General features: G+C 40.3%; 1 protein-coding gene across 1 annotated transcript in view; it reads right to left on the minus strand.

Moving 5' to 3' along the window:
• Positions 1–1,196: 1,196 nt before the first annotated feature.
• Positions 1,197–27,669, minus strand: part of RBM38 (RNA binding motif protein 38) — a 43,812-nt gene continuing 17,339 nt past the window's right edge. The window contains exon 4 of the mRNA XM_083357448.1: positions 1,197–1,970. Within this exon, the coding sequence (XP_083213574.1) occupies positions 1,667–1,970 (304 nt within the window). The 3' untranslated portion in view covers positions 1,197–1,666. The remainder of the gene's footprint in view (positions 1,971–27,669) is intronic.

Below are 27,669 nucleotides of genomic sequence, written 5' to 3' on the forward strand. Positions count from 1 at the left end.
CCTCCTTTGTGGCAGCCTCTCAAATACTGGAATATGGCTATCATGTTACTCATAGTCATTCTTTTCTTTAGACTGGCCATACCCAGTTCCTGCAACTGTTCTTCCTATGTTTTAGTCTCCAGGCCCCTAATCATCTTACTTGCTCTTCTCCGTACTTTCTCCAAAGTTTCAACATCTTTTTTGTAATGTGGTGACCAAAACTGGATGCGGTATTCCAGGTGTGGCCTTACTAAGGCTTCGTAAGCTATCAATGGCTGGCAGATGTTTACAGGTGTTTACAGTATTCTGTGGTCCTGTTTTGCGAAAGGCCATCTCCCCTCCACCCCACCCTTACAATGTAAAAAGAGGAAAAATGTGAATAGTGTCATTGCTACACTGTTACACCCAACAAAGGCTGACCTTCAGTAAAATTTTGTACTTTAGTTAACTAACATAGTTCAGGATGCACAAAGCAGAGCACTCTTAATTCAAGGGCGTCAGGAATATAGAGTCCAATGATGTGGCAACCCAGTTTATCTCATAAGATAGCCAAGCACAACACAATGATGTCTTAAAATTCAAAATAAGTTTATTGCTCTTCCTTGTAAAAATGCACTTCCTACACTGCCTTTTACCTAATCAGCACTTTGTACCACTGGGTGTCAAAATGTAACTTTTTCAACTTTCTTGTTCAAGTGTGTAACTTCATAATAGAGCTCTGATTTATTCCTGACGTTCTCCTAAACAGTGCTGGTCTAAGACCCCGCTTAGCTTTTATATAAATACTGTAAAATTTCTCTAGACCTGCAGTATCATAAACAAAAGATCTATTAAAGTAGACAATATGTTCAATATTTTTTCTTGCTTTTAAAAATATACCTAAAACTTTGAGATAATCTTAAAAGAGTAACAATTACAATAAGAAAAAATACAGTGCATCGACTTGAATATTGCACCGTCCTTAAAGCCAATATTACGTTTGCATGTTGAAAGCAATTTAAAACTCCCCAACATACAATAATTTAGGTGTATTAGACAAGGCAGATATTACTATAGTTTTCACCTGCAATTCACAGCTACTGTGAATAAAGAGAAATCACAATAAATATTAAAATAGGCTCTTTTTTCCCTGTAAGGCATTTGATTATTACAAAGTTTTTAATAGAAGGATCCTCCCACCCCTTGACCCCCCAAACCTGCCCCCTCTTCTCCCCCCCTCATCTATGTATTCTCCAAATACCTTTTGCAAAAGGCTAAATAACAGATGGCAACAGTCTGATGGCGCATAGCAACTTAAGTAATAAAAGCAGAAAATGGCTGGTGATGAAGTAAACTGCTATGAATTGTTCAAGAGTTTGCAGTTTTCACTTTAAGCGCAGGGGGATCGTTTTAGTCCATCTTTGCAATAATATGTGTCTTGATAAACAGAAAGAGAGGGAAAGATGGAAAATGAGCTTTCCAACGTTCATTGTAAGTATAAGTCTTTTTTTTTGGCAAGGATGTTTTAAAAAGTCTGTAACACTATAAATAGCTTAGGTATTGATATGCATCCTTCCTAATATAATCAATTTTTCTTTTTTACAAAAGCTTGATTTTTAAAAAAAATATTATTGTTTTCCTTTGTTTTCTCGGCATCCATGTCTTTGCATTCCTTCATAGCTAGAAAGGTCTTTCTGAAGATGGGTTTCTATTGCATACGGTCTGGTTGCAGCTGTGTCGGTGGATACTGCACAAAAGTTGTGGGTGCTGCTATTGGTAGACCGGCAGTCGTGGCATGTTGAGGAACGGCACCTGTGTACCCGTATCCCACAAAGCCAGCAGCAGGAGAAGGAGCATAGGGATACTGGTCGTAGGCAGCAGTGGTAAACTGCGAGTAGGCCTGGCTTGCCGTTGTGTAGTCTATGTAAGGAGAAGTGATGGACTGAACAGGAGTTGGGATCACCATACTGGGCTGAACAATTGCTTGAGGGTAGATAAAGTGATGGGCCAGCCTGTAGAGGAGAGAGAAAGAGGTACAATCAGATTGTTTCACTAAATAGTGAGTCGAGTCATAATTGTGATATGGGTAAGCAACAACACAGCTGAGGTTTAATTAAGTAATAAGGAGGACTGAAATTAAGTAATAAGAAAGACTGATACATTTGTAAGAATATGAATCATGAATAATGCAACACAGAAACTCCTGTTCCCATTTACAATCAGCCAATGGCTTCAGAAGTACTCTACGTCAGCGGTCCCCAACCTTTGTTGTGGCTTGACGGCCTGGCTGGGGAGAAGAGGGGAGAGAAAAGGGCCGTGTGAGTGGCGGCCTGGTGTGCACATCTCCACTCATGCAAAAGAGAAGAGAATCCTTTGGGGTACAACTTCCCACCCCTTCAGGCTTCTCCATGCCAAAAGCTTTTGCAAAGGGACGGAAGGCCTGAAGCAGAACGAGATCGCTCCCCCGAAGCCTTTCGTCCATTTGCAAAAGCTTTTGGCACAGAGAAGAGAAGCCTTTGGGGGGAGCGGTCTCATGGTCCTTCAGACTCACAGGGGCTACCCAACACTCCAAACGCGGATTGGGTGTCCTATGCAGGCAGCCTCAATGAGTCAGCGAAGCTGAGCCGGGCGCGCATGTCCCACTCATCATCTGCTCTCATTGCTCCACTTTTGGAGCATTGAGAGCAGGCAGCTTGGCAGCCCAGCTTGGGGGGGGGAGGGAACCGGGCTGTGCGAGCAGCAGGGTGGTATGCATACATGCCACATAGCTCCACTCATACAAGAAAGAAGCGTTTGAGGCACCACTCACATGAGTGGACTGCAAGTGCGCACATACACCGGTCTACTTTGGAATAGGCCACGGCCCAGTAATGGACCACAGCCCTGGGGGTTGGGGACCCTTGCTCTATGTCATTCACTTTCACAACATTTGTGAAAGTAAGTAAAAGTTCATTTTTCTGAATGTTTAAATGTATGTTCTTATTTATTGTTTTAATATTTTAATGTTTTATACAGTATTTTAGTTGCAGGACAGTTAACTGCTTAAAGTCGCCTTGGCAAGATGAGCAGTACAGTAGATAGATAGATAGATAGATAGATAGATAGATAGATAGATAGATAGATAGATAGATAGATAGATAGATAGATATGGTATTCCTCACATGCTTCACCACAAAAGGGCTACTCTTTAACAGGGATGCCACATGGATTTCTTCAAACTTTGGTTGTTTCCTTCAGCCTATCCTTCATTTTAGGTGAGTTTTATTCAAATAGGGTTCCTAGTGATCATCATTAACACATACAATTATTGTTCTTCTGTGCTGCAAATGATGGCACTAGAAAGCCTACATGGGTTCCTGACATTTGTTTTTAGAATGTTTGGGAACATAAATATATTTGCTGCCCATCTCATGGTTTGAGGAAACTCTGAGCAGCTAAAAAGGAAGGGAAATTCTTGTTGATTAATTCAGGTTTATATGGTGGTTCTACATTGGGGTTCAAATTTCTGTTGGTTTGAGGCCCATGCTAGCCTTGTGTGGCATGTTCTTGGCAGCACTCCAGAAATAAACAGGGATGGGAACAAAAATAGGCCTTATTTTCATGGGAATGTGTAGTAAAATGTATGTTTTGAATCTCTGCAAGGCTTACCCTGTTTTACTCTTCAAGTCACCCCATAACAGGCTACATTTTTCTGCTGGAGGACTTGCAAAAAGCATGCCTTACTTTTCATACAAAGTCTTGTTTGTATTTCTATCACAATTACGATAGTAGATTTATAGGATAGGCGTCCCCTCTTCCCCGCTACCAAATGTGCACAACAAATTTAGTGTTAAGTCTCTCACAGCAGCCCACAACCAAGACAATAAGGTTCTTCTATGAAGTCTGATTAGGCAGAACTACTGCAAGGAAAAAAAGGAATAATTAAAAGGCTATTGTATTCCAAAAGATTTGTATCAGTGAGTTATGCTAAGGAAGGCTCTGATCTTCTTTCTAACCGAATCTTGCTTTAATGAGGTGGATGTTAATAGCTTATTTAAAACAATGAAATGGCCGTCTGTTCTTTTGCAACACTTTGGAAATATTTACTGTATTTATTGGTTCCTTGCTTAGGAAATGCCAGCACACTTGGTTAAGTAATGACTTTGCAAGCCCATTTGCTCGATATGCTGAACAAGGGAGGTTTCAGTGTTAATCCTGATTTTTTGGATGGCTTAACAAGTTGGACAAACCCAACCCATCTGATAAGTATGTAGTACATTGGATTGTGCTGTGTGCTATGTGAGTACAGGTAGTTTTTGATTATGAACACAGTTGGGACCAGAATTTCCAACGCTAAGCATGGTGGTGGTGAAGTGAATTGTGCCTGACTTTATGATGTTGTTTTGCCATAGTTGTTAAGCGGACCACTGCAATTGCTAAGTGAATCATACTGTTATTAAGTGAATCCAGCATTGACTTTGTCTGTCAGAGGTTGGCTGGGAAGGTCGCAAATAGCAATCATGTGACCTCAGGTTCAAGTCCTAGCACTGTGAGGTGGGCTCCTGTCACTTGCCTCAGCTTCTATTCACCTAGCAGTTTGAAAGCATATTGTATGCAAGTAGATAAATAGGTACCACTTTGATGGGGAGACAAGTTGGTGCTCCGTGCAGGGAGTCACGATTCCCGCTGGCTCTGAACCTTCCCCTTTGTGATGCCTGTTTGCGAGCCCACTCTAGGGAGGGAGGGGCCTTTGGGTGACACTGAAGGAAGAACCACTCATCTTTCTGGTGCGAAGCCAGCTTGCCCTCCTATGGCACGCATTGGGAAGGGCATCACCACTTCCCACAACAGAGCTGATAAATTGGCAGCCAAACTACTACTTTATTTGCCAGAAAACCACCAAGCTCAGAGAGCACCAAGGACTCCGCACTGCATCCGTAACTGTTGCAAATTAGGTTGGAAATAGCTTCTTTTGATATTTTCCTTTTATCTTTCTGCTTATTCTTTTCTTTGATTTTTTACTATTTCTTACTTTTTCTTTTCTCTTTTCATATGTTTTTCTAAATTTTCACTTTTGCAGTTTTTAATGCCAAATAAAATTATTTCCCAATAGAAATTATATATGTATATATAATTTTAAAAAAACAGAGGAAAAAGCACAATGCCTTTGATATTGAGGTTTCTGCCGAAATGGCCTCTTCTATTTTCCTCCTACAATACCTATGAAAGAGGTCCCCAAACCTATGGGTAATAGCAAGGGGTCCAATGCAGGCTGTTGTCTGATAGGCACAGCTTCATTTATTCTGCCTTGAATGATAGTAAAGGTAAAGGTAAAGGTTCCCCCGCACATGCATGCTAGTCATTTCCGACTCTAGGGGCTGGTGCTCATCTCCGTTTCAAAGCCGAAGAGAGGACGTCCGAGGACGTCTTCCGTGGTCATGTGGCCGGCATGACTAGATGCCAAAAGCGCACGGAACGCTGTTACCTTCCCACCGTAGTGGTCCCTATTTTTCTACTTGCATTTTTACATGGTTTCAAACTGCTAGGTTGGCAGAAGCTGGGACGAGTAACAGGCGCTCACTCTGTTACGCGGCACTCAGGATTCGACCCGCCAAACTGCCGACCTTCTGATCGACAAGCTCAGCGTCCTAACCCACTGAGCCACCGCGTCTCTGCCTTGAATGATAGGAGGGTCTTTTTCAAGTTTATGTAGCATGTCAAGCTGTTATTAAGGATTCCACATTTAGACATGTACTGGCACAATGCTGAAGGCTTTTTTTTGCAGGACAGCAGTGGCTTCAAGGGATCATCTGTTGTCAAGCATAAAATGCTTATTCTACTCAATTTTCTTCCTCCTGCCACCCCCCCTTCCTATTTCCATGAAATCACCAAACATAACACCCTTCTTACTTCCGCTACAGACTGAGACTTGTACAGGTTTCAGCTGAAAGGGGAGAGAGAGAGAGAGAGAGAGAGAGAGAGAGAGAGAGAGAGAGAGAGAGAGAGAGAGAGAGAGAGAAACGTAACCGAGTGTAACTAAGCATTTAGTGTTATGCTCTATTAATTCCTTTTTAGAAGAAATAGCTAAAAATAGGCTGGAGGAGGTGGGGGCATCCCAGGGGGGCTAGAACATCTTCACTTGTAGGTTTTCTGGTTAAACGGTATGTTTTGATTAATTTAGCTCTTCTCTCCAGGTGGCCATTCTGAGGGCAAGGCCCAACTATTTTCAGATTTCCAAATGCCCTCAAATGGTGGCTTAACTGTACCAAACTCTTTGTATTGCTCATGCAAGTATTGCACAGATCTTAAAATACTACTTTGATTGTCTGAAATCCTATCTGCTTCTTCAGTAGTTGATAACCAAAGTGATAATACAGAATAACAGAGTTGGAAAAGTCCTTGGAGGTCATCTAGTCTAACCCCCTGCTCAAGCAGGAAACCCTATACCATTTCAGACAAATGGCTGTCCAGTCTCTTTTTAAAAAATTCCAGTGTTGGACCACCCACAACTTCTAGAGGCAAGCCGTTCCACTGATTAATTGTTCTAACTCTCAGGAAATTTCTCCTTAGTTCTAGGCTGGTTCTTTCCTTGATTAGTTTCCATCTGTTGCTTCTTGTTCTGCCTTCAGGTGTTTTGGAGAATAGGCTGACCTCCTCTTCTTTGTGACAGCCCCTGAGATATTGGAACACTGCTGTCATGTCTCCCCTAGTCCTGCTCATTAAACTAGACATACCCAATTCCAGCAACCTTTCTTTATATGTTTTAGCCTCCAGTCCCCTAATCATCTTTGTTGCTCTTCTCTGTACTCTTTCTACACTCAACAACTTTTTTACATCGTGGTGACCAAAACTGGATGCAGTATTCCACGTGTGGCCTTACCAAGGCATTATAAGGTGCTATTAACATGTCATGTGATCTTGATTACATCTCTCTGTTAATGCAGCCTAGCACTGTGTTGGCTTTTTTGGTAGCTGCAGCACACTGCTGGCTCATATTTAAGTGATTGTCCACTAGGACTCCGAGTTCCCTCTCACAGTTACTACTATGGAGCGAGGTACACCCCCCCCCCACTAATTGTACCTGTACATTTGGTTTTCTTGCCTAAATGTAGAACTTTACTTTTTTCACCATTGAATTTCATTTTGTTAGATAGCGCCCAGTGTTCAAGTCTGTCAGGATCCTTCTATATCTTAAGCCTGCATTCTGGAGTGTTGGCTATTCCTGCCAGCTTGGTGTCATCTGCAAATTTGATGAGTTCCCATCTATCCCCTCATCCAAATCATTGATGAAGATGTTGACGAGTACTGGGCCTAAAACAGAGCCTTGTGGTACCCCACTGCATACTTCCCTCCACGTAGATGCAGTTCCATTGAGGACTACATATTGAGTGCAGTTGGTCAGCCAGTTACAAATCCATCTGGTGGATGCTGTCTAACCCACATTTTTCTATCTTATCAAGTAGTAGTTTGTGATCTACTTTATCAAATGCCTTACTGAAGTCCAAGTAAATTATATTCACAGCATTCCTCCGGTCCACTAATTTTGTCACCTGGTCAAAGAATGCAATAAGATTTGTCTGGAATGATCTGTTTTTAACAAACCCATGTTGGGTTTTGGTTATGACTTTGTTTGCCACTAGGTTTTCACTGATTTGTTACTTGATTATCTTTTCAGAATATTCCCAGGTATTGAGGTCAGGTTGATAGGTCTGTAGTTTCCTGGATCTATTTTCTCCCCTTTTTTTGAAGTTGTCAGCTATGGTCACAATATTAATGCAATAGTGTCAGAATCATAAGATCAGAGAACACGCTTTTGCAGTTCTACAAATTTTTGTATAAATGGCTTTCCTCAAGGATTTTGGACTGCCCAAGAGAACTTTCTAATAAAGTAATATCTGCTGGACACCCAGAATTTGGTAGGCTGGTTTAGATTTTTTTTCATCATGGACAACTGATTGCAGCTATACTACTGGATTATAATATTTCTCCACACACCTACAACCCCTCTCCACAAAAATAAAAATAAAAATCTGAAACTGATTCTGCCACTGTCCTAAATGATAAAAAGGAATAACCTGGCATTGTTGCTAAGTTGTCTCCAGAAGTTGTGGATGTTCCAACACTGGATGTTTCTAAAAAGAGATTGGTCAAGCATTTGTCTAAAATGATATAGGGCAGTGATGGCGAACCTTTCAGAGACTGAGTGCCCAAACTGCAATCCAAAGCCCACGTATGCATCGACGGATGTCGGGTAGGCGTGGCCCAATGGGTGGGTGTGGCCCATTGGGTGGGCGTGGCTGCAGTGGTAATGGCAGACTGGGTGGGACTAAAAAGTTCAATCAATCAATTCCAACTTTACGAGATCTTTTTTTTCTCGTGAGAAGTTGAAATTGATTGATCGAACTTTTTTTTTTGGCACACACTGGCAGAGGCCTAAAGCAAAAAGGTTTTATAAAACCCAGCTGAAGGCTTAGGAGTGGGGCGATGGCGCATGTGCCCACAGAGAGGCCTCTGCATGCCACCTGTGGGACGAGTGCCATAGGTTCGCCACCATGCGTATAGGGTCTCCTGCTTGAGTGGGGTTTGGACTAGAACACCTCCAAGATTGCTTCCAACTCTGTTATTCTGTTAAATATAGTAGCTTCAAAAGTGATTTCCATATCTTATTTAGTATTAGCCCTTAGCCATGAATAACCAATGTTGGCAATTAAGCCATAAATACTGTTAAGGAATGGAGTAGTGGGAGACTTAATTTAGACCAGACAGAGAAACAATTCCTTTATTCATCCTTTAGAGACAGCTGGTTTCATATGGTTTGTACTTAAAACAAATTTATATTTAGCCTGCCAGGGGAATAGAGAAGGCAGAGAGAGCCAAAGGTAGAAGCTATTTGTGCCCACGAATGTCTCCATAGACATTAAAATTACATTCAACATAATAAACATATTTTTACGTGTCTGAAAGCTTCCGCACCTCCTGTTTCTTAGATTTGTGCCGGTTTTGTTTTAGCATTTTGAGTCTAGCTTCTGTTCTACGCTCCTAACCATAAAAATTCACATACTGTTCTAACATGACTGGATATCTTTTTCCCTAATCAAGCAAACATTGTAACCAAGTGAAATAATTTGCAGAACTTCCAATGTTACTGTATTACAAACCCTGGCATCTCTTACCACTGGCTAAGCTGCTTAGGAATAATGGATGTTATCTCCAGTGCTTACGCTTAGAATAAATCTTACAATTCTTCTTACATCAAGCATACATATTAATTTAATATGACCCAAATCCCAAACCTTTCCTGATTTAAAAACGGGTTGATGGAAGCCTTAAACTGAAGAAAAATTAATTATCAAACAGAAATAGCAAGCTAAAAGTTTCCTAGAGTAAGAGCCATTATTTGAATTAAGTCTGGATTATCTGGGTGAAAGAAAATACATTGATATGCTAAGATGATTGAGTTTTATTTTATTTTTTTCTGACCAAAGGAACACACAAACTAAGTGAAGAAATTTATCTTCTGGCTAAATTGTTAAAGATGCATCAGAATGTGTTAAAAGTACAAGACTGAAAACCTGAAAAAGCTGTTCTTTGATTTTTTTATGTTTTAAAAATGAAAGTATGAATTTCCTCTGGTTTTTTTTCCCCAATTCTGTTTAAAAAGTATGGGAATCCAGGACAGCCCTAGATAACAACTCTAAATGCCAGAAGAACATTTCATCTGAAACACAATTATGAAAAACATCCATCTTGAAACAGTCATCACACATCAGATCCACCCTCTGAATGGTATAGCTCAGGAGCTTTTCACGGCATTACTGATTAACTCTTGGCCAAGACCACAAACAGTTTCTGCACATACCGAGAAACAAACTCAAACCTAAAATTAGAACCATTGAGGCTTGTTGTAGAGACGCATGCCAGGTTTTTCTCTTGCTACCAAGATGAGGAAGGCAGCATATGGCCACAATCAAGGTGAGACAGGAGTTATAGGGCCGGATGACACACAACAAATTATCAAGACACAAATGCGGTATATATACATTCATGGAAATTTGCAATACCTGTAAAAATAAGACATACCTAGTTTTAATTTAAGATCAGTTAATTTTACAAAAAAATTAGCTCCATTTCTAAAATAACCAGTACATAAACTCTCCAAGTATCTAACTTAAGAGCCTTGGTGGAGCAGTGGGCTGATGCCTCCTTAAGTAACACCAGCTGCCTGCAATTAGTGCAGGTTCGAGTCCCACCAGGCTCAAGGTTGACTCAGCCTTCCATCCTTCCGAGGTAGGTGAAATGAGGACCCAGATTGTTGGGGGCAATAAGCTGACTTTGTAATAATGCCGCTTGGGGGGGTGTGTGAAAGCCCTAACAAGCAGGCATATACATAGAATGAAGGCTACTGCTAAGCTTGTAAGCCGCCCTGAGTCTTCGGAGAAGGGCGGGATATAAATGTAATAAAAATAAAAATAAATAAATAAAAATAACTGAAGAAGTGGAATATATAAGTCTTTCTGGCATGTTTTCCCCTCCTTTCCTTCCTTCCTTCCTTCCTTCCTTCCTTCCTTCCTTCCTTCCTTCCTTCCTTCCTTCCTTCCCCTCTCCTCAACTTACTTGTTGTATACCTGCTAGTTTTAGTCAAAAGCTGCAGTGCATAACTAAACAGAATAACAGAGTTGGAAGGGACCTTGGAGGTCTTCTAGTCCAACCCCCTGACCCAATAACATTTCAGACAAGTGGCTGTCCGGTCTCTCCTTAAAAGCCTTCAGTGATGGAGCACCCACAACCTTTGAAGGCAAGCTGTTCCACTGGTTAATTGTTCTCACTGTCAGGAAGTTTCTCCTTAGTTCTAGGTTGTTTCTCTCCTTAATTAGTTTCTATCCATTGTTTCTTCTATTGGAATCTGGTGCTTTGAAAAATAGGTTGACCCTTTACAACCATCAGTTTAGTGATCACCTGGAGATGTTGTCAGCTTGTTTGATTTCTATCTGATCTTACATACAGGAATGAAAAATTCTTTCCCTTATTTTTCCGTCACAACCACCCTGTGAGGCAGGTTGGTCTGGCAGTGACTGGCCCAAAGTCACTCCATGTGCCTTTTGGATTTCATTGGGCTACAACCATACTGTTTACCATTTCTTCCCAACCACATGCATATATATATATATATATATATATATATATACATACATACATACATACATACATACATACATACATACATACATACATATATATATATATATATATATATATATATATATATATCGAAGAGATGTGATGCAATGGTTCAGCAATAGACTAGAAGTGGGAAGGTCCAGACTATACTAATTCACTGGTGACTATGGATCAGTTACTCCCTGTCAGCCTAACCTACTTCACAGGAAAGTTGTTCCAATGAAAAATAGGAAGAAGGAACAGTATGATATATGTGTCCCAGAAGAATGATGCGAAATTGAATCTGCGTTGGTCACTGGGACCAGAGATTTACTCTTCCGAGCTTTTGGATTCATGCTGGAGCCCATCTTCAGGGAATTTCCCTCTGCTGAAATACGTGTTTTGGGCTGTTCTGTGAGTTGTGTTTAAGGAACGCTACATTTATCACTCTGAAAGAGAGACTGGATGTAGTAAATGTGGTACTTACTAAGATGTTATGTTCTCAGAGTTCCAGGAAAGTCAACAGTCTTGGACAATTCTTAGGGTTCTTCTAAATCAGGGGTAGGCAACCTTGGCTCTTTTATGACTCCTGGACTTCAACTCCCAGAATTCCTGAGCCAGCATGGCTGGCTCAGGAATTCTGGATTTGAAGTCCAGGAGTTATAAAAGAGCCAAGGTTGCCTACCCCTGTTCTAAATGCAGGAGTGCTGTTGTTTCTCATATCAGCCCTACTCCCTGCAAGGTCATGAAGCTTCCATGGAAACCTGTGGTTGAAAGTTGAGGACTACCTGTAGTTAATTTATTGCCAGGATTAGGCAAAGACATGTAAGTCACTTGACATGAATAAACAGTGGGTGGCATTTGCTTCTTTGCCACAGGCTACACAGACATCTGGGGTCGGCCCTTGGCTAGATATTTGTTTCTTCAAATCCTGAAAGGATTTGCATAGGATTCAATGCACAGGAAGGGCACCAGTCTGAGAAGGCAAGGAGAGATGCATGGGCTTTAAAATGAAAACTCTGGTTTAAGGACCTGAAGTTCTCTTTAAAGGACAGAGGGTGCCACTGCAACCTTGATTTGTGTCCAGCTTTGATTCTTTTGTTGCCCCGTAACAGGGCCCTGAAATGCCTGTGACTCATCAGGGCATCACAAAATTTGTGCAGTTTCCAATTTCTCATTCTTCTTCATGGGCATCCAAAAGCCATCCACTTAATCCTGGAAACACCCCCTCACCCTTTTTCTCCAACCTTTAACCGCCAAAACCTTTCCAACCACAGACTCAGCTTTTTCTGCTAGGATTCAACATGTGAAAGCTATGCCAACAAGTATGAACCCAGAAGGGCCACGGTATATATTTAAAAGGTCAGTTCATCAATAGATCCATTCCCTTCCCTCCAGCCAGAAGTTTCAACGGTTCATTTCTAGATCCAGGTTATCCACTGCAGAACTGAGCCACATTAAAAGCTGGAAGAATCAGAAATGATTCTAAGAAGTCTACAAAAAGTTGTTAGGCAACCAAAGGGACAATACAATCGGCATGAAGCAACAAAATATAAAGGCAAAAAGAGACAGCTTGTCAGCCAAGTGGTAGGGGAAAGAAAGAAAGACAGACAGACAGACAGAAGAAAGAAAGAAAGAAAGAAAGAAAGAAAGAAAGAAAGAAAGAAAGAAAGAAAGAAAGAAAGAAAGAAAATGGAGCTCGTCCCCTTTTTCTAAGAAGGAAGAGAATAAATAAATAGGGCTGACTTTTCCAGTCTGCCAGAGGCAGAAAAAACAATGTTCATATGTGGACACCACCATACAGTTAAGAAGATAGTTATGAAACCAGACATTTTCATAGTTGATACTAGTGGAAGAACTATCCATTTCTCTGTGACTATTTAATGGTTGATTACAACATCTCTGAAAAAAGAGTTGCACATGACTTTAAACCTTCCACTTTAATCCCTAGCTGGGCCTTTTTTTTTTAAGGTAAACTTAAACAGGAAGTGGCTGGGGGCAGAGCAAAGGAAGCTGATCGTGTAACACTGCAACCAAACCCAGGTTACAACACAGAAGAGAAAAAAAGAAGCAGAAGGAACAAACAGATGAAAAAGTTTTCACTTGCCATGTCTATCAATGTAGCGTTATCATCATCACTCCTTCTACTTGCAGTGTTCAACTGACCTGTGCAACCTGGATCATCGGTGGGATTGAGGTGGTGGTACATCAAAAAGTCAAGATGGTGATTTTGATTTTGTGATTGTAATCACCATTCTGACTTTTTTTCACACACACACACACACACACACACACACACACACACACACACACACACACACACTTATATGCAAAGGAAATCCACCCCCAAACACAGGAACTCATGAACAAAATTACAATTTGTTTCACTAACTTGATCCAGAAGGACTTCTCTTGCCAAGTTCCAGTTTCTATGTCCCGTCTGCTTTTTTGTTTAATTGAAAAAAAAAAATCACACAAATGAAGATTGAGCGGGCCTGTAACAATGGGCTGATTAATTGATTAGGAGTGATCATCTTAATAGTAGAGCACATGCTTGTTATGTGCAGACTTTGGGTACATATTTTGGAACTGTCACCAATCTCCCTCCAAAAGCTGTCACACAATTTCATTTTTTGTGAGCTAGAGGTAGAAAATTATTAAACCATTTGATCCGTATTACAGAATTAAAACTAATATGTGGTTTGATTACTCCCATCAGTTCATTCTGAACCTACTTCTGATTTGGTGTACCATCCTGGGCATGGCCCTGTTGTGATTCAGGGTCAGCCTGTGGGTTCGGCAGTTGGGTCGGACGATTCAGAGGAGGAGGAGGGGGGTGTTGGAGAGCTTGCTGAGAATAATATTGAGGCTCCACAGAGCCCTCAGCCAGGCCCCTCCCATCTGGTCACGACGCAGACCCAGCTGTATGAGCCTGACAGCGTGGATGAAGATGACCCACAGCTGGCCCTGTTCAAGGACGCCCGACACAGGAGGCAGTCAATCAGGAGTAAACAGAGGAAGGCAATGGGGCACCTCGAAAGGAGGCAGAGAGAAGCCACGCCCTGAACTGTTTAAAAGGGAAATGTGTGGGAGGGCTGGTTTGCTGAAGGCAACCGTTTGAATAGCTCCTGTTTCATGGTTCATGTTTGCTCTCTTTGCTCTGTTTGCTGTTTTATGTTAATGAATTTGGCAGGCTTAGTTCCAGCCTCTTGCCTTTTTGTAAAGGGGTTGTCCCTGCCTTTTCTGCAGGGTCGGTAGCAGGCTGGTACAGAACAGGCCCTGAATGCCAATAGGACACTGAAGTCTGAAAAAGTGTTGTATACTCTTGTTGATGAGGGCTTGGCATCCATCTGTGTCCTTCCGGGAGCTCCTCTATAAGTTGTAGAAGTAATTTTAATTCAGCTAAATTCAGTTTCCTAAACTGGTGAGCTCAAGATTTAGTAGCTTACACATGTCACCAATTGGCCATTCTGACTGAAGACCTAATACATCCTCAGACTGGACCAATTCTTCCAATCCTGCAACTCTTTATTTTCTCCCTCATATTTAGTTTACATCTCCTTCAACTTTCAATATCTGCTTTGAAAATGAAAATTCATGGAAGTCTACATCAGAAAGACTTTTTCTTAGATTTTCAGAAAAGGTATTAAGAATGTACTTTTAATAGCTTTTATGGCTTGTCATTTTTTTAATATTTTATGTTGGCTAGCTAGCAAGTTTTTTTAGGTTTTATGATGTTTTACTTGGGCTCATTGTACATAATCTTGATGGTTGCTATAGTTTCTTTCAAAACAACTTGTGCGTGTGGTACAATCCCGTCTTCCATTTCTAAGGTTGGGATTCTATTGGGCACTTAGTACCACTGGACAACAATCCTTTTTTGACTGTTGAGAACATGTTAACTGTTGTGCAACAAAATGGTTCGTGTGGATGTGAGAGAAAAAGTATCTTTTCAAATGTGCGCCTTTTCTGGGCAAGGAAGCATATATTTGGACAAAATACCCATTTGCCAGAAGGCAAATAGGTAAAGTTCTTCTCCTACAATACTTTTACTTCAAGAGTACATTAATCGTAATTTATTTCCTTCCTTCCTGCCACCCTTCTTTCTTTCTTTCCTTCTTTCTTTTCTTCCTCCTCTTTCTTTCTTTCCTCCCTCCCTCCCATTACTTCCTAGAATTCTTAATCTATTATTTTATACATGCCTAGCCACAGAGCTACAGCCCCTTCTACAGTTTATCTACATTATATGAATCGCAAAAAGCAAATGTTCGCTCATTATTTTATGCCTATTGCACTTCAGAAAGAACGTTCACATTTGAACGACAACAACAACAGAAATGAACATAACCACAGAGTTCAATCAAAGCTGTTAGTAGCAAGCTTTTCTTTGAACCTGCAACCCTAAGATGTTACCCTTATGAGTAACGCTGTCTAGACTACAGAAGCTACATGAACCATTTCTAAAACACTGGACAACAATGCTCAAAATCTCTCAAGAAACACAACCAGTCAATTACTCTAGCAGGGGAAATGGGACGATAGAGCCCAACACACGTGGAGATTGGGAGAAGCAAGTTAAAATAGTTGGTGTTTGTGGAATCATAGCTGGAATAAGATCGCGACATCATCAAGCCCAAGTCTCTGATCACTACAAGAATCCAAATGAAAGCATTTCTGGAAAATGATTGTACAGCCTTTGAAGATACCTAATGAAAGAAAAGTGGACCCCAGTCTTAGTAATTGGCTTCATCATCACACTATTCGTAAGTAACTTTTTTTCCTAGCATGTAACCGGAATCTACTGGGAACTAATAAGTGTTTGAAAACTGCTACGGGACCAACTTTCTAATCTCCTTCAGAATTAAGAGCTAGTTAAAAGCTCCATTTCCAGTAATTCTATTTCCTACTGGTTAATGATAAAACAATTGCAACAATATCATTTTATGCAGCAAATAAATCGTACCAACTGACAAAAGATCTGGCTATTACGACCGCCCTCTTCTGTCAAGTCAGCTCTCCACCTTCACACACATTTGTATTCCTTTGGAATCATGAATACGTTGAACCCTTGTTTTAAAACAAGCATCGGAGGGACTCCCAAAAGAGAAGAGAAAATATATGCACACATATTATACAAATATATCAGTTTAATGGGATCAGCAAGTAGACTCCGAAGAGACAAAATCGGGTTCCTTTAACCTTCCTTATTAAAAAAAGAAGAAAGCATTGCTTTAGCAAATTTGTCTGAATGGTTGTTTTAAAAGATCTGTAACCACACAATGCTCAGAAATTTTGATCTTTTTTTTTTTTTTATAGACTGGAGAAGCCTCGGGTGTTCAAGGAATGTTGGTTTCATGTTGAAGCCTATATTACCAATTGTCCCAACTGAACAAGAAGAGAGCCAGTTGCCAAGCCTATGTTGCTAGGCGAGTGTTTGATGCTTTGCTAGGGAAAAAAAGGCCCCATAGTAACCAAGATTGCTCAAGCAAATGGCATGGGTTTTCTTGCCAATTGGCATTTCTCACAATTAAACCACTGCTGGAACAGAATGTGGTGAGATTCTTGTTTGCTGATCCAAATGATATATACTAATGGTATATCCACGACTTTCTTGCCTCCAGTCATCTCTCAGCAACCAACAAATAATTTATAACAAACATTATCAAGTGGACCAAGGGTTAGCTGGGATGGTTTTTATTGGGGGAAGTGCTTGTCTAAAATCTAGAAAGGTAACTGCTAAAGGCATAGGTACTGTATGGGTATTTGTGTCTCTGTGCACACCCTTATACAGACATAAATACTTGCCTGAACAATTCTTCTTCATGGACTAAAGTTCTCTGTATACAGGAATAGAAAAAAAGTTACAAAAATCCTTAATTATATGCTTGGTTAGTAAACTTCAAAGTGTATAAACGGACAAATGTACATGAGAAGGTGGCCATATTTAGCCAATGTTGGCTGACCTAAGAAGCAGCTTAAGAAGAAAAAGAAAAGAAACAGTACTTGAAAAGAGGATAGCCTGGGAACCCCAAGCTTGTTGGCTCAACTGGAAAGTCAAAACACATCCAAGAAGGAACTCACAAATCATTTCTAGAACATGCCAAGCTCCCTTACAAGAATAAAGGAAATCCTCAACTTACAACGATTCGTTGAGTGATTGTTCAAAGTTACAATACTGAAGAAAAAAGCGTGACCGTTTTTCACACTGCAGCATCCCCATGGTCACAGAATTAAAATTTGGATGCCTAGCTCCTGGCATGTATTTATGACAAGGTCATGAGATCACCTTTTTGTGACCTTCTGACAAGCAAAGTCAATGGGGAAGCCAAATAACCATGTTACTAACTTAACAACGGCAATGCTTCATTTAACAACTGGGTAAAAAAAAGGGGGGGAACTCAGTTAAATGTATTGTATAGCCACAGAAATTTTGGGCTCAATTGTCTATGGAGATTCTCAGTCAACCAAGTCATGGTTGTCTCAAAGGTGTGTTTTTCCCCCCCCCAAAAGGCAGTTAAACTTTGTTTTTCCAACAAAATCCAGTTGCTTTTTTGAAGGAAAAAAAAAGCACCTTTGGTCTTAATTGTGGTTGTAAGTTAGGGGTCTATCTATATGTCCAAGCATATCCACAGCTCTATGTGAAGGCTGGTGCACTTTTCCTTCGAAAGACATTTGTTTGTCTTTTCAGTCTTAATCTTGAATCCGTGGGCAGAAAGATCTGGGTGCAGAGATCTGTTCGCAACCATGTATGAATTCTCAGCATGTTCTAGGATGGTCTTTTTTAGGCTGACTGCTGTTCACACCGAACAGTCTGTGCAACCATGTGCAATGGTATCATGGCAGCAGCTGCTTTAGAACTGTACTGGGGTTACTTCCACTTGAAGCCAAATGGTGTTTGGAAGTAAAGAGACAAAGAGTTGAAACAGAAACTGGGGGGGGGGAATCAAGGGACAGATGCAATTTCTGCTATGTTAAGTATATTGTAGTTGGATGTGATTAAAAAAAAAAGTATCAAGGGATGAATTGTCATCCTGTGTCATCCAGGGAAGTGAAGGGCGGAGAAACATTTTTACAGTGAGTAAGTATATTATGGAATTTGCCACTATGGCTCTGTCATTATGGTTTAGAGTCATAGGAATGCAAATGTAGTATCGGTCTGCAACTTGTTACAGCAGTTGTGCTTTTTTCCTGGAATCACCTGGTAGCTGTGCAGTCCTGCAGCTGACTTAAGATGATGCAGACAGGTGCTGTGTTTGGGCCCCATAGGCTCCAAAGCACCTTTTTGGAAACTAATTTGAAGCACTGCACAATCTATGTGCTACTATATACCGTACTTAAAAAAGTAGGACAGCTTTAAAGAGAAATAACATACATTTTGGGGAAGATACAGCTATTGGTAGTTACTTGTCACATTTTTCTTACCTAAGTACTTCCTCTCAGCTGTTCCTCAGCTAAAATGGCTCTTCTTATCTTAAAGCCATCTGTCAGGGCAGCCCAGCCAAACTGCAGGAATTCAACTAAGCTATTTTCCCAAAGTCTTCAGCCTCCCCAGTCCCTTTCTCCCTGCCATCCTTGGGAGGTTCATGGCAAGAAGCCTTCTGCAAGAATAGCTTAGGTTGGCTGCCCTGTTATTTAACCCTTTGGGATGGCCACAATAACTAGTATATAGGAGCTTGTGCTTTGAAAGCTTCCAAGGAAGAGTTCTTTGAGAGCTGAGTGACCTAGAAATGTGACAAATTAAATCCAAGTCTGGCACTTTGAAGATGCATGTAGTCATAGAAATGAAAGGAACCACAACCATCATCGGTTTCCAACTTTCTGCAGTATGCTGGAAGACCAATTATGAATTGTTTTCTGGGATTCAGTCGGCCGACGGGATAGGATTTGCAAGACTGCCAGATTCTATTCTCCAGTGTGTTGTATTTGAGGGGCGGAGCCAACTGTCAGAGCGGGCGGCTGTGTGAACGGAGCTCTCTCCTCGCACAACCTCTCACCCAGTGTTCGCGGGGGCTTTTCGGAGCTTCAGGAGGTCCTGTAGGGACATCCGAAGTTGCAGGCAGCCCGGAGAACCTTCATGAGCGGCAGTTCGTGTTGAAGATCCGGAGAAAGTCTGATGCGAGCGAACCGGGGAGAAGGAGGCCAGTAATGGCCGACATGAAGATCTGACAGAGGGACGGAGCTAGCACGTAAGCAGCGGGACAACGGTAGAGCGGAGCTGACGGAGAGTGTATCCGAATATTAAATAGGAAGCGCTTGTGAAAGAGGTACTGGTTCGAAGTGGGAGCCTCACGGAGAGGGAATAAGCGGCGATAGAAGTCTTGAGGGAGGCGTTTGGCAAAAACAGCAAGGGAAAGAAAGCCGAAGACTATATGACTGTATTCTAGCTGGAGAAAAGCTACAACAAGTCAAAGTCTGAGCTTTGGAGCCTTAGAGACTGAACTCTGGATTGTCGGGCGTGGAAAGCGATCAGCTTGGTCTAGTCTGGTCTATCCTGGTAAATTTTGAATTTGTGAACTTTTGAAACTTTTGAAATTCTACTCTACTTGTCACGGGCGGCCATTTGATATAGCAATTTAGTAACTGGAGGTTTGTTTAGTGGGACACCTACTGGTCTTTGACAGCAGAGGAAGACGGAAAAGGTGCCAATTTCTGCGCCGGAAACGGGGGGGGGGGGGGGAAAGAAGAAGAACGTGACTTTGATTATATTCATACTATAGAATTTTATTATATAAATTGCTTAGTTGGTAATAAGTATCTGGTGGTAACTGTTTTATATATCTTTTGTCATAGAGTTAAAAGGTTTATATAAGACTCAGGGTATTATACATTGATAAAACGCTGTTAAAATTGGGGAAACATGACAAGTATCTCGGGAGCAACTAAGCCTAGCGCTGGCAAAAAGGCAGCAGCACAGGGACAGGGGATGTCCTCAAGTCCCTCCAATCAGAAATCTATAGAGGATATGCTGCAAAGGGAAAGATCTAACTCGAATTCCTTTAAAGATTTACATGCCCTTTTGCAAAACCTACACGAGGCAATGGCCAAAAACCACGAGGAGATGAAGAGAGAAATAGGCCAAATAAGAAACGACACTGGTGAATTAAAGGGGAAAATCCAAGCGATAGATGATAAATTTGAAGGGATTCAACAGCAATTAGTCAAAAATGAACAAAGACTTCAAGATATGGAAGCTAGAATGGAAAAAGAGGAAAAGAGAGTAGATGATTTAAATGAAACACTCCTTCAGGCTAATAAGGAATTAGAAACAACAGTCATTTTTCTGGAAGCAGAAAAGGCTGCTCATTATCTACGCTTCCAGAACGTTCAAGAAAAAAGAGGGGAAGATCTGTTGGTCATGATGGCAGAACTGATGGCAAAGGCACTCGGTGTAGGGAAGGAGGAAATGCTGGCGGAAATTGATGAAACATACAGGGTCCAAACTAATTATGCGAGAAGGCACAACCTCCCAAAAGAAGTACATGTAAGGTTAGTTAAAAAATCAATTCGGGATGAGCTTCTGCATAGATCTAGAGAGGAACCATTAGAATTTCGGGGCCAACCAATCACCATCCTTAAACAGATACCTAAAAGGATGAGGGATCTGAGACGCGGCTATCAATTCTTAACATCCAAACTAATAAGAGAAAATGTAAACTTTAGATGGCTAACTCCAGAGGGTATTCTTGTTACGTGGCAGGATAGAAGGCATAGACTGGACACGATAGAGAAGGCAGAAGATTTTTACAAACGCCACTTCCATAGCCAAGAGGAAGTAGATTTAGAAGATCAAGATGGAAGGGAGGTAAGAGAAAGAGATACAATACGTGTGGCAATGGATGGGAAGATCTTAGCTACAGAGGATAGAAGGAACAAATCCGGTGAGTTAACAGAGAAACATGGAACTAGAGACAAGGAAGAGAGAGAGCCCCGAATCACGAGATCCACAAAAACCAGAAATAAGTAAGATGAAGGGAGGTGAGTGTAGTATTATGTCTGTGAATATTAATGGATTGAATTCGCCAGTGAAAAGGCGGAAATTTTTTAATAGGCTTATTCACCAACAATTGGATATCGTGGCAATACAAGAAGTCCATATAAAGGAACAACAAAAATATTTGTTAGTACAACCAAGAATAGGGAACCTATTCGTTTCCTTAGACCGACACAAGAAAAAGAGAGGAGTGGCACTATATGTAAACCCAAAATTGACTGCAAAACTAATTTATAACGATAAAGAGGGTAGAATACTGATAGTCGAGGTTATAATAAATCACAGGAAGGTCATGATGGTAGAGATATATGCCCCAAACCATAACCAAGAACAATTTTTCAAAACACTTCACAATAAGATATGTAGCATTGATTATGAGGAGATTTGTTTAATAGGAGATTTTAATGCTATCCTAGATATAAATTTGGATTATATGGGAAAGACGCTTAGGAAAAAGAAGAGAAGAACTCTACCGAGATCTTTTCTTAACTTGGCTGAGGAACTAAATATCCAAGATGTCTGGAGGGAAAGAAATCGTAAGGCTAGACAATATACATATTACTCCAACCGACATAACTCATGGTCTAGAATAGACATGGTGTGGATGACGAAAGAAATTAGTTCAGAAATAGATGAGGTACATATAGCGACAGGTACTTGGGCAGATCACAATCCTATTAAACTTATCTGGAAAGGTTCCAAAAAAATATCCAGATGGACGCTTCAAAGAGCAATTTTAAAAGAAGACGAATTCAAATCTAAGATGGAGAGAGAACTAAGTTTTTTCTTTAAGGAAAATAAAGCTATAGACACCTCAGTACAAAACAATTGGGATACAGCTAAGGCTGTGATGAGAGGGGTAGCGAGGGCATATATGGTATATAAAAATAAGGGGAAAAGACAACAACGGGAAAGATTAGAAGAGGAATATAAGAGCTTAGAAGTTACACTCCAACAAGATCCACAAAAAGAGAATATCAAGCAATCTATGGATCTGATTAAACACAAACTTAACATTCTAGACAAAGAGAAATTGGCACAACAATTGAGAAACACGAAACAAAATTTTTTTGAAAATGCAAATAAACCGGGCCGGTGGCTCGCATACAAATTGGGAAAACAAAAGGGGAAAAACTGGATTCACGAACTACGAGATGAGGAAGGGAGAATATTCCACCAGGAGGGAAAAAAAAAAATTATAGCCCAGGAATTTTATGAACGTTTATATAAAGAAGATAGCCAGGCAAGTGTGGAGAAAATGGAGGAATATTTTCAAAGAGCCAAACTACCTAAGGTCACAGAAGATACCAGAAATATGTTAAACGAGGAAATTCGACTATCTGAGGTGATAAAAGCTATTAATGCACAAAAGAATAATAAAGCATCGGGACCCGACGGTCTTCCATCAGAGATTTATAAAGAATTACAAAATATCCTAGCTCAACCCCTAGTGGAGGTATTTAACGCAGTATTAGAAGGCGCAAGGACGCCTAAATCTTGGCTAGAGGCAAACATAACCCTTATTCCGAAAGATAACACAGACCATACATTAATCCAAAATTACAGACCCATATCACTTCTTAACTCGGACTACAAGATATTTACATCAATTATAGCGGAACGATTGAAACGATTTCTGAATGATTTCATACACGCAGATCAAAATGGTTTTCTCGCTAAGAGACACACTAAGCACAACATTAGAATAATATTAGATACATTGGAGTACTATGAATTACATAGCGAACAACAGATGGCATTACTTTTCTTAGACGCCCAAAAGGCATTTGACAATGTTAAATGGTCTTTTTTGTGCCAACAGCTTAGCTTTATGAATATGGGTGAAAAATTTATAAATATAATTAGGGCAATTTATGACAATCAGGAAGCAAAAATAATTATTAATGGGGAAGCATCTAGCAAGTTTCAAATTCAAAAGGGAACACGGCAAGGCTGCCCCTTATCACCGTTGCTGTTTATATTGACTCTTGAAGTATTAACGAGAACTATAAGAAACGACCCAAAGATAAAAGGATTAACCATTAAAAAGGAAACCTTTAAATTGCAAGCTTTCGCGGACGATCTAGTTTTTATTATGGAGGATCCATGTCAGACGGGACCAAAGCTATTGGAAGAATTATCTAAATATGGTGAGGTTGCCGGACTGCGAATAAATAGAAATAAGACCAAGATGATTGTTAAAAATATGACCAATAAACAAAAAGGTAATCTGGCCGAAATCACGGATATAGAAATAGTCAAGAAAATAAAATATTTAGGGATTAACATTACGGCTAGATGCACTTCACTCAAAAAGGATAATTATGATAGTGTAGTGAATCAAATAAAAGGTGACCTGGAAAGATGGGGAAACCTAAAACTCTCATTATTGGGAAGAATCGCTGTCATTAAGATGAATATTTTGCCTAAAATCCTGTTTCTGTTTCAGAATATCCCAATTCAACTCGACTCTAAATTTTTTCGAAATTTGGATAAATTATCACTAAATTTTATTTGGCAGGGGAAAAAACCAAGAATTAAATTGAAATATTTACAAGACACGAAGGAAAATGGGGGTTTTGGATTGCCAGACTGGGAATTATATTACCACGCCGCGGCCCTGAGCTGGATTAGAGAATGGGTAATCTTGAGAAATAGAAGACTATTAACTTTAGAGGGTCACGATTTGCAATATGGCTGGCATGCTTTCCTATGGACGGAGAAACAAGGTCTTTTCTCGCATTTTCAAAGACACCGGATCAGGCAAGCGCTACTCAATACTTGGAAAAAAATTAGATCTCACAATTACACCAAAATACCGGTCTGGCTATCCACCCTTGAAGCGATAGTTTACCCAAATCTGTTTGATTTGGGTAACATAATCTCATACAAGGATATTCTGAATGAGGAGGGGGAATTGAAACTTAGGAATGAACTAGAATTACAAGGTATAAAACTCGATTGGTGGGCCTACTTACAAATCCAATCGAGATTTAGGAAGGATAAAAATGAATGGGGGATATATACCTCTGAAACAGCATTGGACAAAATATTATTGGGACCGGACTCTAAACAAATAAGGAATTTTTATAAATTACTTTTGGGATATAAGCTGTTTGAAGAGCAAGTGAAAGACCCCATGTTGATCTGGGCTAACAATTTAGGACATAACATCGACCTAGATACTTGGCAAACAATTTGGGATAGGAATAAAAGGATAACACTGGCCTCATCGTATAAAGAAAATTTATTTAAAATGTTTTACCGATGGCATCTTCCCCCAGCCCGCTTAGCAAAAATGTACACAACAGTATCTCCCAAATGTTGGAAGTGTTCTGAAGAGATAGGCACATACTTCCACACGTGGTGGTCTTGCAGTAAAACACAAAAATTTTGGAGAATGATTTGGATTTGGCTGAAAGAAATATTGAAACAAGATCTGGAGTTTAGTCCAGAACTTTTCTTGTTGGGAATCACGAAAGAGAAATATCCTAAAGATGTGCTATACTTAACGATCCATATTATCACAGCAGCTAGAATATCATTTGCGCAAAAATGGAAAAAGAATGAGATCCCAGGACAAAAAGAGGTTATTAGGAAAATTTGGGATTGCGCTGAAATGGACAGATTAACTTTGGAATTAAAGAATAAAGATCAATCAGACTATTATAGAATTTGGAACAAATTGTATCTTTGGATGGATAAAAAGAAAGGTCTCTATTAGGTTTTACAGACTAGCTCACTGTTTTAAATATTGTGGTATTTCACCGATTTGTAATCTAAGTGTATTTAAGTGTATTTTTGATGTATATATATACATGTATATATATATATATTTAAACATTGTAGACAAAAAGGTTTGTCAGCTCGCTGGTACTGTGTCCAATGTTTTTAAATAATAAATTTAATAAATAAAAAAAAAAAAAAAAAAATTATGCTTTATTTATTTACGTTCAAAGTGTATTTTGGAGCTAATGAAAGCTGTTATTGAAGGGAATGATTGATGTGAGACTTCCACAATGGTTACACCTGCTCTTTGCTCAGAGTCACCCATATCACACTGTCATACCATTAACCAATAGAAACAAGGAGCAGTGGTAGAGCTATTCATCCCACAGTCTATTCAGTCGTAGCTGGTATATAAAGGTAAAGGTAAAGGTTCCCCCGCATATGCGTGCTAGTCGTTTCCAACTCTAGGGGCGGGTGCTCATCTCCATTTCAAAGCCAAAGAGACAGCGCTTGTCCAAGGACATCTCCGTGGTCATGTGGCCAGCATGACTAGACGCCAAAGGTGCATGGAACGCTGTTACCTTCCCACCATAGTGGTCCCTATTTTTCTACTTGCATTTTTTACATGCTTTCAAACTGCTAGGTTGGCAGAAGCTGGGACGAGTAACAGGCGCTCACTCTGTTACGCGGGACTCGGGATTCGACCCGCCAAACTGCCGACCTTCTGATCGACAAGCTCAGCGTCCTAACCCACTGAGCCACTGCATCCCTATAAGCTGGTATATACTACAGTTAAATATGGAAACTTGCTAGACAGCTGCTGTTCTTCTCAAGACTCTCACAAATGACTGCATTTGTGATCATATGTAACATGGATGTCTACACTGGAATTGGTGTGCATGGTTCATTGCAAAGCACGTGGAAGATCCCAGTTCAAAGAGCTTACAGGTCAAGTTACATGCTTTGTTGTCATAACCAAATACAGTACTATTTTGTTAAGGCCTGATGGAAAAAGCAAAATGCAGACTCTTTTACTAAATGCATCTTGGATTCAGTTGCAAAATTATATACAGATAATCCTAGTCTTACAACCATTCATTTAATGAGTGTCTGAAATTGCAACGCCACTGGAAAAAATGACTTACAATGTTTTTCACACTTAAAAGACAGTTGCAGCATCCCCATGGTCATGTGATCAAAATTCAGGCATTTGGCAACTGACTCATATTTATGATGGCTGCAGTGTCTTGGGGTCATGTGACCCCCTTTTGCAACTTTCTGACAAGCAAGGTTAATGGGGAAGCCGGATTCACTTAACAACCATGTTACAACCAGCTTAACAACCATGTTGCAGCGATTCACTAAACGACTATGGCAATAAAGATCGTAAAACTAGGCAAAACTCACTTAACAACTGCCTTGCTTAGCAACAGAAATTTTGGACTGAATTGTGGTCATACGTGGAGGACTACCTGTAAAGGGTAAAGCTGGAAAATGGGAACAAGCAAAACCACATAATGTCAGATGAGGAAAGAAAGAAGCCAAAAAGGAAACCAGTCTCAGGAACTCTAGAAAGAAACTGAACACCAAGTGCATTACACACACACACACACACACACACAGGAGAGAGAGAGAGAGAGAGAGAGAGAGAGAGAGAGAGAGAGAGAGAGAGAGAGAGAGAGAGAGAGAGAGAGGGGCTCACTAAACAGATTCAAAATGCTTGTAGGAAGGGAAAGAAACGTCTATTTGCAAATGGTTACTAGACTGTCAAGTGCAGGTTCGAGTCCCACCAGGCTCAAGGTTGACTCAGCCTTCCATCCTTCCGAGGTAGGTAAAATGAGGACCCAGATTGTTGGGGGCAATTAAGCTGACTTTGTAATAATGCTGCTTGGGGTGTGTGTGAAAGCCCTAATAAGCAGGCATATACATAGAATGAAGGCTACTGCTAAGCTTGTAAGCCGCCCTGAGTCTTCGGAGAAGGGAGGGATATACCGTAAATGCAATTAAAATAAAAATAAAGTTACAAAAATTTTCCGGTTCAGAAGGTCCAAAGGTAAGCATTTTACTCTTCCTTGTTATTTCTAGAGACTCTCCGTGGGATTGGAGGTGATGAGTCTTTAACGTTAAGAAGAAGCTATCCATGATGCCACCTTTGCTTTTACCCATGGAGGTCACACAAAGAAGGGAAGGCTAGCCCTCCTACTCTTGCTGACGGTGAACAGATTTTGCATTATTTTCATTAAATAAAGTTAGGTCCTCTAAAGAATTCTCCATGTTTTTCCGGTCATGCAAGCTATCTCTGTAAGCACTCTTCTCACCAACATCAAAATACTTTTTCAGCTCCTCTCTGTTTGCCCATCAACAAATCCACCTGCAGCACCTAATTTCTAGATGATTTCAGGGTGGACTGGAAATTACAGTAACTTTTGGCCTGTCTTTTCTCCTCTTACTACAATTCTTACTCTGCATGTCCTTCTTGCTTCTGCTGCTTTATCAGCTACGTAACCAAAGTCCTCAAAATTGGGAGTGAGACCATTCTTATTATTATGTAGTACCAAACACGCCATAAAAAGCTGCTCTAAAATGAAGTTTTAAACAAATGCAAGTTTAATATTCATAGCCTCTTACTGTTCCTCTTTTTCCTGGGCACTGTAAATTTAAAACACATACTCATAGACAGGTCAGGATTCAACATCTCAAAGTCATTGTGCAAATGCCTATCTGGGCTTTTTCAGAGGAACTGCAGAATTAGGAAACATCAACAGTTGAGAAATGTTGCTATCAAAAGTGCAGCTAGGGCTCTTGTTATAATTTTAAACAATCTTTTCACCATAACAGAATAACAGAGTTGGGAG

This window comes from Vipera ursinii (genome assembly GCF_947247035.1).
Source record: "Vipera ursinii genome assembly, chromosome: 3".
NCBI classification, from domain to species: Eukaryota; Metazoa; Chordata; class Lepidosauria; order Squamata; family Viperidae; genus Vipera; species Vipera ursinii.